Genomic DNA, 12,199 nt, shown 5'->3' on the forward strand with positions numbered 1-12,199 from the left:
CAGGAGCATGGCCAGGTAAGGATCATGTCCCAGCACAACCCAGGAGCCCTGGACCAGTGCAGTTCCCAGCAGTCCCCGGGTCCCAGCTCTTCAAAGCTGCTGGGAACAGCCTTGCAATGCCTTGGCTTTGCTCCCCTCAGCTGCCTGAAAGCAGGGAAGATCCATTGGCAACGGGACTGTTGCCTTTCCTGCAGCTCAGCTCTGCCCAACAGGTGAGTTTGCTGCCAGGCTTCCCCTCACTTGGCTCTGTGGGGTGATGAAATGATTTGGGGGAATGCTCTGTAACTACAGGGACTTTGGAGTTCTGGTAATTAGGCATCAGTTAATCATTTTGGACAAACTGTTCCCTAACTGTGTGGTGGGAGGTAGTTACCTGGGGCTGGGTGAAGGTGTTAAGAAATGATTAGGTGGCTGAGCAGTCTAGTCTGAAAAAAACCTCACTAAAAATCCTTTTCTTTGCTACCAAGAGCCCCTCATCTGCAGAAAGGAGCTCGTGTCATGTCCCGATGTGTCTGTAGGAAGCACACCCAGCCATGGGGCTTTCCCCAGGGTCTGGCTGTCTGGCAGGGTTGTCAGTTGCTCAGGAGATACCAGGTAGGACTTCTCCCTTCCCAAGCACAGGGTGATGAACCGTGGTCTTCCCAGAGCAGTTATTTCAACACAGCTGTTGTTGACTCCCTTTGCTGGCAGTGGAGTAGGGTCCCAAACATTTAAAATTCAGCCTGTTGCTTCACTTTGTTGGGCTAGATGTGTTGCAGTGTTTTTATTTATGTTTCTGGACTGGATGAATGTCCTTGGTATTTATTTCTTAATGCAGATCTTTTAAAAACAAAATAAAAATGAAACTCTTCTGCAAACAGTTTGTCAGGTGAGCATTGTTTGCATAGAGCAAACAGTGGAACATCGTCTGTATGAAATGAATTGACTTTACAAGGTGTATGCAAAGGCAGGGAAATTATTCCCATGGCAGAATTAATCCATGTCTCCATGGATTCATCCACAAACATGCCCCTGTTGGCTGTCACCATACAGAGGCCACAAGATGCTGCAGAAGCAGAGATGTCAGGTTGTGCTGAAACCAGTTTTTGGGATCACAGTTATTATGTGTGCATGTGCCTGAAAAACAGGAGTGCAGAAGTTTGGCTTCCATGAGTTAAATCTGTCTTTTGAGTATTTAAATAAGCAGAACATAACTATGATCTAGTTTGTGGTGAGCTCTGATGGAAAACAAGCCCAGCTTACCCCACTGAGACATTGGGCTGCAGAACCATCAGCTGCTTGCTCCACAACAGAATTGAGAGCACATCTCTTCACCTGCCAAGGATTTGGGCTGGAAAGGATAAAAGAAAGAGTGCAGGAGATGAGGAAGGAAGAGCAGCTCTGTGGAAAAAAGGACCAGCCAGGTTGTCCTGCGTCAGCAGCCCAATGGGCTGTTCCAAATAATAAACACCAAGGTTTCTGAACAAACTACAAGTATATATTTTATTCTATACTGAAAGAAAAAAATGAAAATTACAAAACCACACCAAGAGTCAGTGACAATTCTCCAAACATTTGAACTGCAAAAACATTTCCAATACAATAAAGCAGAGGAAACAGCATTACAGCTGGAATGATGATGGAAAGTCGGTGGTTTAGCTGTTCCTGTTTCCAGTCCTATCCAGCAAGTGCTTTATCCTAACTGGATCTGCTTTATGATAACTGGGTCTTTTGGCTTCTTGGTCCCAGCTAACGCACAAATTAAGACTCCTGATAGTGCTCTTCAGCTTGTGGAAGAGCAGAATGTGAGCTCTGTTAAACAGCTCAGATTAAACAACGTGCTGAACAGCCGGGTGTGGTAACATCAGTAAAGGGCTGAGCTCCTTTTCCCAAAGTGGAGCTCCAGCACGCCCTGGTGCCAGCAACTGCCACTGACAGAGCTAGGGATGCTCCAGTGCTGGAGACAGAACTCACTATGTGTCACCTTAGCTCACTAATGCAAGGACAAACCTCTGAGAGATGCTCTCTTCTCTACATTTCGGTGTTTTATGCTGATAAATGACCCCCACCCTTTTGCACCTCTTCAAACCACTCTCTGGCTGCAACACAAACTTTCCCCCAGCAACAGGCTGAGAGTCTCTAAATGCCAAGATTGTCCCCTTCCAGGCTCCTCAGGAGAAGCAAGATCCCAAGTCCCAGCTGGGGCCCAAACCAGACCTGCAGTGCTACCTGGAGGTGCAGGAGCTTGGGGAGAGCTGCGTCCTCTCATCTGCATTCTCTCCGTAGCGCATGTCGCTGTTCAGGGGTCCCGGAGCTCCTGCTGAGGAAGTACTGGTGGTTGAGGGCTGCCTTGGCTGAGATGCGCTTGCTGGGATCATACAGGAGCAATTGCTGCCAGGAGAAAAACCCAGCAGAGTTAGGATTTTAAAACTTAAACGATCAATTGCACCCACACATGGCTGGGCCCACATGCAGGTGTTGGTCCTGCCTTTTCCTTTCTCTGGGCTTCAGGGGTCACCCACAACTCAAATTACTGTGGGGATTATGTTAGAAGAGTTCCTTGACTCCCAGTGCAGTGGTTACTAGAGGAACCTGCAGTGACTGTCCTGCTTCAGAGCAGGACTGAGCCCTATTCCGTGATTCAGTGCTTCTGCGGTGGCAGAGGTGAGCTTTAGACCCAGATCAGATCTACACTTCCAGGTAAATCAGTCTCAATATTCCTATTCTTTGCCTAGTTTGAAAAGGTCCTGTCTGTCCCCAGGTCTTATTCTGAGCCCTCACTCACCGTCAGTAAGTCTCTCCCATCTCGATCCAAGTTGGGAACAATGTCCTTCAACTCCTTCTTTGGCCACCGGGGAAAGCTCCCCTTGTAGTCAGGCAGCTGTGTCACGCCAGGCCAGGTCACCTCGGTGGGAGTGCCAAGGGTGCGAAAGATCTGGAAGAGCTGGTCGATCTCAGAGTCCCCTGGAAACAGGGCCTTCCTGGTCATCTGGTGGAGAAGAGAAGAAGGCAGTTCCCGCCTTTCCATCAGCTTTGTGCCCTATTTCCTGCTGCAGGCAGCCCTTTGTCCCAGCAGGTGCAAACAACTGCACAGAACAGGGCACTTGCAATGCCAGGCAGTGGTTGGGAAGGTCACAGGTGTCTGACTGCTTGTCTCCAGCTCCTCTCCATTGATCCATGCTACCCTGGGACTGTCCCTCTTTCAGCCAGTCCCTTATCCCTCTTTGTCTCCAGTTTCTAACACCCACTCCTGGCTCGCTACCTCCCGCCTACTCTGCAGCTCAGGGACTTTGGGAATGAGGGATAGTGCTATTACATTGCAGGGATAACCAGAGCTCTTCCAAGGGGAGTACAGGCCCCTAGGAGATCCATTCTGCCATGCTACAAGAGTGCTGGTTCTCTGCAGCCCGCTGTGGAGACATAGAGTCATCTCCTCCTAGGATCAAAATGCTGCAACAGCAAGACAGAATTTACCCCTTCTGCGAGGAGAGGCACCATGGCCCCATGTACCTGGAACTGCAGCCTTCTGCCAGGCCCCTGAGGGTGGCAGATTTCCCTCAGATAAGGATCAGCTAACCCTCAGGGTGGACTTTCCATAACAGGGTGGGAACACAGTATCACAGATGTTCTGCATCTCATCCCATCTTCCCACTGCAGCTACCTCCTCCCTGCCCATTAAAGACACTATTTAAACCCATCCTACCATTTCTGCAAAGATGCAGCCGATGCTCCAGATATCCACAGGCGTTGAGTAGTACCTGCATCCCAGCAGTATCTCAGGGGCTCGGTACCACAGAGTCACCACCTGGAAAGGAACCAATAAACAAGCTCTGGAACAAATAAATAGACCCTGTACAGAGAAGGTGGGAACCCAGCTTGCAGCCAGGCTAGAGACAGAAGACTTTGTGGGGACATGAGGTAACTTTTTAGGTGCAGGTTAGGATAAGAGCATGTTCCTGGCTATGGCTGTGCCTCCGTTATGGATGAGTAACTTGTGGTGATGCTGCTGCTACTGTTCACCCACTGTGGATTGTGTACCCCAGTGTGGGAGCCTCAACACTACCTCGTGAGTGTATGTGCGCAGGGGGACTCCGAAAGCTCTTGCCAGTCCAAAATCAGCCAACTTGATTGCTCCTGCTTCGTTAATGAGCAAGTTCTGCGGCTTCAAGTCCCTGTGGATGACCCTGTGAGAGTGGCAGAAGCTCACACCCTGCAGCAGCTGGAAAAGGTAGTTCTAAGGAGAGAAGAGATTTCAGATAAGGCCATGATGAAAACACTTTTAATGCTGGATTGTGTGAGCCAACACACTTTGGATTACTTACAGATCTGAATGGGAAAAAAGACCTTGCTACAATGCAACATCAGGCTTGTGGGCTACTACTCAGAGACACACACAACCTGCTCCCACCCTGCATGGGGTAAGAAGGACTCTAATCCAGGCAATGGATCTAATGTCAGTCCCTTCCACTCATCCATTACTCTTTACAAAGGCAATGAGCAATAGATCCCTCAGTTTGTTCTGCAGCAGAGATGGGCTGGAGAGCCTGGAAACAGCTGGGAAATAAATGTACTGAGCAATTGTGCCATGAGGGTTTCCCAGCTGAAATGTTTGAGATCTGAGAGGCTGAGGAATCTCTTCCAGGTGCACTCTGCCCAGCAGAAGGCAGCAGGGATACATGCTCTCTGCCCTGCCTGTTGGCACTCCTTCCACACTGTACCTTGACCAAGCTTAAAGGGAGCGCTCCAGATTGGCATGAGTCCATGTATTTCTTCAGATCCTGACTCAGATACTCAAACACTATATAGAGCTTCTTCTGGCTGTGTATGACATCCAGGAGCCTGCAAAAGAAGTGCAGATTCTCCCTTCAGTACCTTCTCCTAGAACTTTACGAATATCCAAACATCCCTCATCCCACAGACGCCTCTGCTCTGTGAGCCCTTTGGAGCAGAGAGAGGCAGATTTAAAGGGTGCAGATAGTATGGAGCAGCAACAGCTTGGACCAGCGTGTGTTGCTGGAGTGAGGTATTGCTGAGAGTCAGGGAAGCGCAAGTGATTCCTGCATTTTCCTCTTTATTTTTCTCCTGTCCGCGCAGTTGGGAAAGGACAGAAAATTCCTCTTGCTGCTTGTACCCAGAGCTCCTGTAGCAGGAACTCATCGATGAGCTGGTGGGGAGGGCTCATCTTACCTGACTATGTTGGGGTGCTTCAGCTCCTTCAGCAGCGAGATTTCTCGGATCGCAGTGCTGGGGACACCCTCTGACTCCCTGTGGCAGAGACACCCTGTAACCCAGGGGGATCCCACAGCCCATTGGGGTCCTGTATCCCTTCCCTCTTCCACTGTACCCCATCACCTGCCCAGAGGAGCATTTGAGTTTGGGATGGAGCAGTACTGGGAGTGAGGCAGGGGGCAATGGAGTTGTGGGCAAGGAGATGGAGGAAGTGACCCAGACAGTTCAAGTCCCAGGGCAGAGGCTGTTTGGAAGCGCTTGAAGGTGCATTTAGAGAGGCAATAACGGTTTAAATGCCCAGGTCTTGATTTTTGGAGGTGGTGGGAGATGAAAGCTCTATGTCCCTCAGGCAGCCGCCTGCCCCACCCTGAGGGGCCACCATGGGGTTGCAGTCCCACCACAATTGCCCCCCAGCCCACAGACATCCCTCATTGTGCAGACAGCCCAGGGCTGATCCAGGGGAAAAGCAATGAGCTTTTACCTGCTCAGTCCACCTTGGAGGGGCCGAGGCTGACCCTGCTGGGAGACTGAACCTCACCAGACCTTCACACCACATCCCTGAGGGAGAGACCACCTCCCAAAATGGCAGCTGCTTCCCCCTGCCCTGTGCCTTGAGCCCAGGGCCTGGTGTCACTGGGTAAGGCCTTGACCACTCCCACAAGCTGATAGAGACGCTTTTTTCCCTCATGTCAGGCTTTTTTGAGCCTCTTGCACCATTTTGGACGCCAGCCTGGCACCATGGTGGGCCCAGGGCTTTGCCCCATGGCTTTGCCCCACTCACGCGTCCAAGCGGATCTTCTTGAGGGCCACCAGCTGCCCCGTGCGCTTGTTGCGAGCCTTGTACACCACACCGTAAGTGCCCTCCCCGATCTTCTCCACCTTCTGGAATGACTCCTGGATGGCCTCCATGGGGCTGCCTCTGCTTGGCGATGGCAGTGGGGGGTGGCCAGCTGGCGCTGTGCTCTGAGGGGAAAAAACAAGGCGGGAAACAAAGAGATGAATGTGGGGAAGGGGTTTGGTCTCCCTGGGTGTCCCCTGGGGTGCTGCTGTGGTCTGAGTCCCTGCTTGCTGCTCCCTCAGCCTTGAGGGACCCCCTCAGGGACCTGCCTGGGGTGGCTGTGGGTGGACAGGGCTGCCTGGGCACTCTGGGGGTCCGGGGGTGTCCGGGGGGCTTCTAGCAGACCCAAAGAATCACACCCTGGTTTGCCAGGGCTGGTTGTTCCACCCGGGTTGTGCAGTATGCTGGCTAAAGCCAAAAACTGAGGAAAATGGATGTACAGAGGCGCTTTGGGGCCTGGGGAAAGGCAGCAAGAACTGCACAGGGCCAGGGGAAGCTCTCCTGCTCCATTTGTACAGTTTTTGGCATCAACAGGATAATCGGGCTCATGATGAGTGTTCCCTGGGACACACTGAGGTCAAAGACTCAGCAGGATGTCTTTTTTGTTGTTTTTTTTTCCTTTTTATATTTCCTTTTTTTATGTGTGTCTTGCACAATTGTCCCTTTAACCTCCCCACCATGGGCTGTGCCGCTTGGTCAGCCTTTTGGAAGATGCCCTTGAGGAGGGATTAATCATTGACTTGACAGCTGACGGAAGACATGATTAAAATAATCTTATGTATTGTGGCACCAGGAAAGGCAAAGCCAAAGGAAATGTTGTCTGGAAGGCTTGGGGCCTTCACATCTCTGGGTGGTCATGGACATGGCAGCTGTGTGAATCCACAGGGAAGACCCCAACTTTTAGGGCTGATTTGGCCCATTGCTGAGCCAGCAGCTCAATTTCTTTTTTTCTTTTTTATTAATCCTGATTTTGCTAATTTGAAAAAAACAAAGCATTAGTTGCTCTGTGGCAGAAGTGGGATCCACACGGCCATGGCAAACTCTTGTGTGGGTTCTCTGGTGGCTTATGAAGATTGAGTTTGCACTGAAATTTCCATCTGAAGTCATTGCCAAATTTGCTCTGTTCTTTACTGGTAGGATTTGTGGGTTGATTTTTTATCTTAACACTTGTAGAAACCTGGTATTTTGGATGTTCTCAGTCCTGGCATCTTGGATTATCCCAACTCTGGCAAACTTGGCCATTTGGATAAAATTTAAGCACAAGGAGGAAGGTAGAACAGATAGGAGATGAGGTGTAAACATAAATGCATCATGACAGACTCGCCATTGCCTTACACAAAACCAGGTTATAATCTTGCCTCTTGAAATCATGGGTTTGGATTTGGGCTCAACAGAGTGTGCTCAGTCGTAGCTTTTCTATTTCTGTAACTGGGTGAAGAAAAACATAAGACTAAATTATTAAAGATTAATGCAAGCACTGTAATTCCATCTCAGACCCTTGAATCAAGCCTGCCTGCAATGGGATTGTGCCAATACCTGTTGTATTTTATCTGGTGCTGTGCACTGGACAGCTTTAGTCCTTATTTTCTGCACATTTCATCAGAAAAACCATTTTATTCTCATTTGACATTAGTGATTTTGTGTCTTTTTGTCAGTGGTTTAATTCTGCTGGGTGGGCCTGGCACCATGTTCTTAAACCAGAGTGGCTCTGGTGTAAACTTCATCTCCTTTTCTTGCAACTTTTTCAAAATAAACCAATTCCTTACACACCCAGTACTTAGGAGGAGGAGGAGGAAAAATGTGTATCACTGAATTTTCTTACATCATCCACAGGGTTTGTGCAGGGTCTAATGCATTTGACTTGGCAAGAAAGAGGATTTTAATCAATAAAAGACAGGCTGCCTTCTCTTTTCATCTTTATTTAGGAAAATATCAATAAAAACCATAAATCTCTCAAAAGGGATTTAAGATCTCTTAAACTTAATTGTGTCAAGGAAGAAAGTCAAGTGATGGTTGTCAGGGCACTGCAAATATTTATCTTGGAGGTAAAATCAATCCTCCCCTTGGACACCAGCTACTGAAAGCCTGAAGAGGCAGCTGCTACTGAAAATAGGGACTCTTTGTTCTTCTTGTTTCTTTGTTGGTCAATCCAGGTGAGTGTTTTGCCAGGAATGGTCCTGTGTGGCAACTGAGTCAGGGCACCCAAACTCATGTAGTCATGAAACCTGCAGCCCCACAGGGCTGATGAACTTCATCCTAATGAACTTTACTTTGTGCTAATGACCCTTTCCTCTTTCCTCCAATCTGCCAACAATGAGCTGCTTAACTCCAGATTCAGAGACTTCTCCTTTTCCCCACTTCTCCAGGCCCTGTATTACAAAAGGACCAGTACAACCCAAGTGTTCCCTTTCCTTAGCCACCCTTTCAAAAAACAAACAACAAACCTTCCCTGAGCTATTTTCAGTGATGACACATGGCATGAATGGATAACCCACAGTCACAGACTGACTCACAGTCTTCAAGTGCTTCCCTGCTCAGTGACTTTGCTGTTTGCCACAGCAAAACCCATGTAGCAAACCCACATCCTAATTTACTTTTAACATATTTGTTGCAAAGGTAGTGCAAGGACCAGCAGATGTCTGGTCTTGGAGCTGTCAGGATGTGCTGCTTTCCCTCTGCTCCTGCCTCTCCTTGAAGTACTTCCTCTGCTCCTGTATGGCTTGTTCCAGCAAGGGCACGTTCATCCCTTCCACGCAGGTCAATATTCGCGCTTTTACCACGGGACTGGAAGTTTCTGTAGAAAGAAAAACAGACGAAGCAGCTTGGAGACAGAGAGTTCCCTGAGGCAGCATATGGCTCCAGCTGGACAAGTAACCACAGCCTAAGTGCCAGGAGACTAGATTGGCCACTGGCCACTGAAGGGAGCAGCAGGCCTGGGAGCAGGTTAATTCAGTGACATGCTTCCCCTCTGCCCTGGTGGCTACAAAATGCAAGTGACTGACACTGCGGTCTCCTTGCACTGGGGAACGGTGCCAGTGCCTGCCATGCAGCATCTGTCTACTTCATGGCTGCATGGAGTTTGGTTTTTCCTGTCTAAAAAGCAGCAGGGACAGGTCTAATCTCATTTCTGAATGCTCCTGTGCAGACAACAGAACAGAACAAAGCTGGGCTTAGAAGAGGCTCAAAGCTGACTATAACCCACGGTTCATTGGTAGCATTCAAATGCAAACATGGAGCTGCACAGAAGGACCAAACCTTGGGGGCACAGCCACCATCTCAGCCTGCTCCCCTTCCACCCCTGCAAAAGGGGCCCAACTTGCTCCCAGCCTGTGATGACCAAAATAACTTGTAGAGGAATTTCGTGGCAGTGGTGTAGCAGGTCGCTCTCTAGAGGCCACGTGCAGTGTGGCTTTCCACATTCTGAGGATTTCAGTGGCACAAATGTGAATGCTTGTTACCAGGTGTGGCCAAGACAACAAAGGATTTGCTTCACCATCTCAGCCCAGCTCAGATCAACTCCCCACGCAAAGCAGCTGGAGCACAGGGCACCCCAGGAAAGGACAACAGGGTGCCCTGCATGACAGAGCCTGCCTGAATTCCTCACATGTCTGAGGGCAGGGATGATAATTAGAGCCTTTCAAGGATGGCAAAGACCAACCCAGCGAGCTTGCAATGAGGTATTGCTGCAATCAGCCACGTTTGGAGCGAAGACGGTCGGTGTGGTGGCTGCCGGTGATGCCAGAAGGCTTTAGCACAGGTCTCACAAGCCCAGTGGTGGTGCTTCTTGTCTCTAACAAAATCTGTGCCAGAGCATCAGATTTTCACCAAGATAAGGGTGGCTCTTCTCATGGTCAACAGGGACAGGCAGGCTGCTCCTTGGATCAGCCAGAGGCAGCTGCACGACACGAGCTGCCTTGGCCCACACTGCCCTCAGTGACCCATGAGCAGCAGAAGGCACTGGTTCCTGGAGCACTTACCTTCCCTGTATTCAGCCTCTCCCAGGACAATGTAGAAAGATCCCAGCTGGGCTTGGAATGGCTCCACAAACTTGGTGTCGACACAGATCTGGTACTGAGCTGAGCTGTGCTGAGCGGTGAGAACGGCTTCGGATCGGGCCAGGTCATAGCAGCATAACCTGGGAATGATGGATTTGGGAAGCTCAGTGGTGCAGAAATACAATTACAAACCAAGTGAGGGGAGTGAACCAGTGAAGGAAAGGCACATTTATGGCATCCCCTGGCCAACAAGGAGAGCAAGGTACCCTTCTCACCTGCCAAATGTCCTCAGGGCCTCCCCCTCAGGGACTGAGTTGTTGATCTCCCATGGGAAGTAATAGACACCAGCACTTGGCAGCATCTTGCACAACTGCTGGGCCTGCAGGAAAGCAAAACATCTGAGTCCATGTTGTTCCAAGTTATAAGTGACACTGACCCAAAACCCCTTCTTTGCCCAGGTACCACCATCCAGGGGGCTGCAGGAGCTTCACAGCTTCCCTGATGAGTCCTGTTTGTAGCTCAGTGCCAAGCCCGGGGCATTCCGGCATAAACAGGTACTGTCTACTCCCACACAACCCAGCATGAACAACAGGCAGCCCACCAGATCCTCCAGGTCTGGCCCAGAATATGGATAGGTTAAGAAAGGTTAAGAAGTGGGAAAAATGGTGATTGAGAAATTCAGAGAGTGTGAGGGTCTGAAATGCAGGAGTAGCCTCAGCTGCTGGGGTGATGGGTTACCATGCAGCAAGATTTAAGGAATTATTCTGAACTTATTCTCTTACTGCAGGATAAGAAATTCTGGCAGTGTCTGATCCTGCAGCTGGAGAACAATTACTTGGACACAAGCCAGCCTGGTTTCATCAGCAGTCTAGTAGGGTTTAGGAGACAGTGATGAGTGAAAAGGATTCATTCTAAAGCAAGACTCAGGTGAGACTCCACCTCCAGTGGTGGAGCAGGGCTTGGCACAGGCAGGTCAAACACAGCACAAAGCACACAGAAAAACAGGGATGCAAAACAGCTTTGGGAAGACTTTAATTCTGCCCAGACGATGACATAGCCAGGCTGTGTCTGTGCCCCAAAGTAGTTTCTTTGGGCATCATTTTCCCTCCAATCTCCCTTGCAGGCTGCCTGTGTTTCGAGTGTTTCCATGCTCCATTTACTGCTTTTCTCCCTGGTTTCTTGCCTCACTGGGGGGCACCCCAAGAGTTGCACAATGGCCCAGGCTGTTCAGACAAGTGGGGCCACCCCAGGGGTTCGAGGACCCCCAGTACCGATTATGCAGCAGTGGGGACACTGAGCTGACACACGCCCTGTGGCTTTAGTCCTCGGTGTCCCTGGCCCACCCTACGCATTGCTCACGGGGCTTGCAAAATGCCCCACGGAGGACTCCGTGGGAGGCTGCTGAAACCAGGGCAATCCTGGCTCACCCCGTCTCTGCACATGCCTCACGCTGTCTGGCTGCCCCGTGCAAGGCTGGGCACACACACGGCGGGCTGCAGAATCCCCCCGGCACGATCTCAACCTGGGCCACGGAGGTGCAGACCCACCTCCCTGCACTCCGCAGCTCCCTCCACCCCCGCCTCACCTAAAATTGAACAAGTAGGGCCAATTCTGTATCTCCCGAAGGGCAAAGGCTGTTCTGCACGGCGTGGGCTTTGCTCCCGAATCGCGCTGCGCGGGCGGGTGGGATTAGCCAGGTGTGCAAGGTGCTCGGTGTGCATTTAAAGCACTTTTTCGGGTATAGAATCGTTTATATTGCAGAAGCCGTACCCCGACCGACACAACCCCTGAGCCCGCCCAATGCGCTATTTAATGGCCGCGCCACCTCCACCGCAGCACGCCGCAGGCATATTTATCGCAGCACTTTATATGCACATCCAGAGCACTGCCCAACCCCGCGCTTAACGCGTGGCCGAACGCGCCCCGCCAAAGGCATTTAACGAGCCGTTTATTTAATTAACTATCCAGTGCCGATGCAGCAGGCGAGGTGCGCGTTCCCCACGCACACCACACCGCATCCCAGCCCCGGCTGCGGCCCGTGTTAGCGCTACGGCGCCGCTCCAAGCTCGGTCTAACGCGCCGCTCACCGCTCCAGCACCGCATCCCGTGGGAACGGCGCCCACGTGGTCGGGACCCACGTGTCGTCGCGGGAGTGACG

At 50.8% G+C, this 12,199-nt stretch overlaps 2 protein-coding genes across 9 annotated transcripts; both read right to left on the reverse strand.

Moving 5' to 3' along the window:
* Positions 1–1,468: 1,468 nt before the first annotated feature.
* Positions 1,469–6,938, reverse strand: CDK3 (cyclin dependent kinase 3). Of its 4 annotated transcripts, none has more exons than XM_027691940.1 (8): positions 6,724–6,938; positions 5,990–6,171; positions 5,167–5,244; positions 4,698–4,818; positions 4,043–4,213; positions 3,683–3,784; positions 2,765–2,968; positions 1,469–2,370 (listed from the first exon to the last, which is right to left on the reverse strand). In XM_027691940.1, exons 1-8 carry the CDS (start codon positions 6,724–6,726, stop codon positions 2,245–2,247), a joined length of 987 nt encoding a protein of 328 aa, XP_027547741.1. In that variant the 5' UTR covers positions 6,727–6,938; the 3' UTR covers positions 1,469–2,244. The 4 variants fall into 4 exon arrangements, with proteins under 4 accessions (XP_027547741.1, XP_027547742.1, XP_027547744.1 ...); XM_027691941.1 differs by lacking the exon at positions 6,724–6,938 and adding an exon at positions 6,316–6,701; XM_027691943.1 differs by lacking the exons at positions 5,990–6,171; positions 6,724–6,938 and adding an exon at positions 5,859–5,982.
* A 68-nt stretch (positions 6,939–7,006) lies between these two features.
* TEN1 (TEN1, CST complex subunit) lies at positions 7,007–12,199 on the reverse strand. Of its 5 annotated transcripts, none has more exons than XM_027691948.1 (6): positions 12,129–12,199; positions 10,317–10,420; positions 10,024–10,181; positions 8,732–8,840; positions 8,312–8,415; positions 7,007–8,250 (listed from the first exon to the last, which is right to left on the reverse strand). In XM_027691948.1, exons 2-5 carry the CDS (start codon positions 10,400–10,402, stop codon positions 8,313–8,315), a joined length of 456 nt encoding a protein of 151 aa, XP_027547749.1. In that variant the 5' UTR covers positions 10,403–10,420; positions 12,129–12,199; the 3' UTR covers positions 7,007–8,250; position 8,312. The 5 variants fall into 5 exon arrangements, 4 of the variants coding, with proteins under 4 accessions (XP_027547749.1, XP_027547748.1, XP_027547746.1 ...); XM_027691947.1 differs by lacking the exon at positions 12,129–12,199 and adding an exon at positions 11,627–11,865; XM_027691945.1 differs by having other exon boundaries at positions 8,212–8,248; positions 8,331–8,415; positions 12,006–12,168.

Source organism: Neopelma chrysocephalum, unplaced genomic scaffold, assembly GCF_003984885.1.
Source record: "Neopelma chrysocephalum unplaced genomic scaffold, ASM398488v2 Primary Assembly neopelma1_84, whole genome shotgun sequence".
NCBI lineage: Eukaryota > Metazoa > Chordata > Aves > Passeriformes > Pipridae > Neopelma > Neopelma chrysocephalum.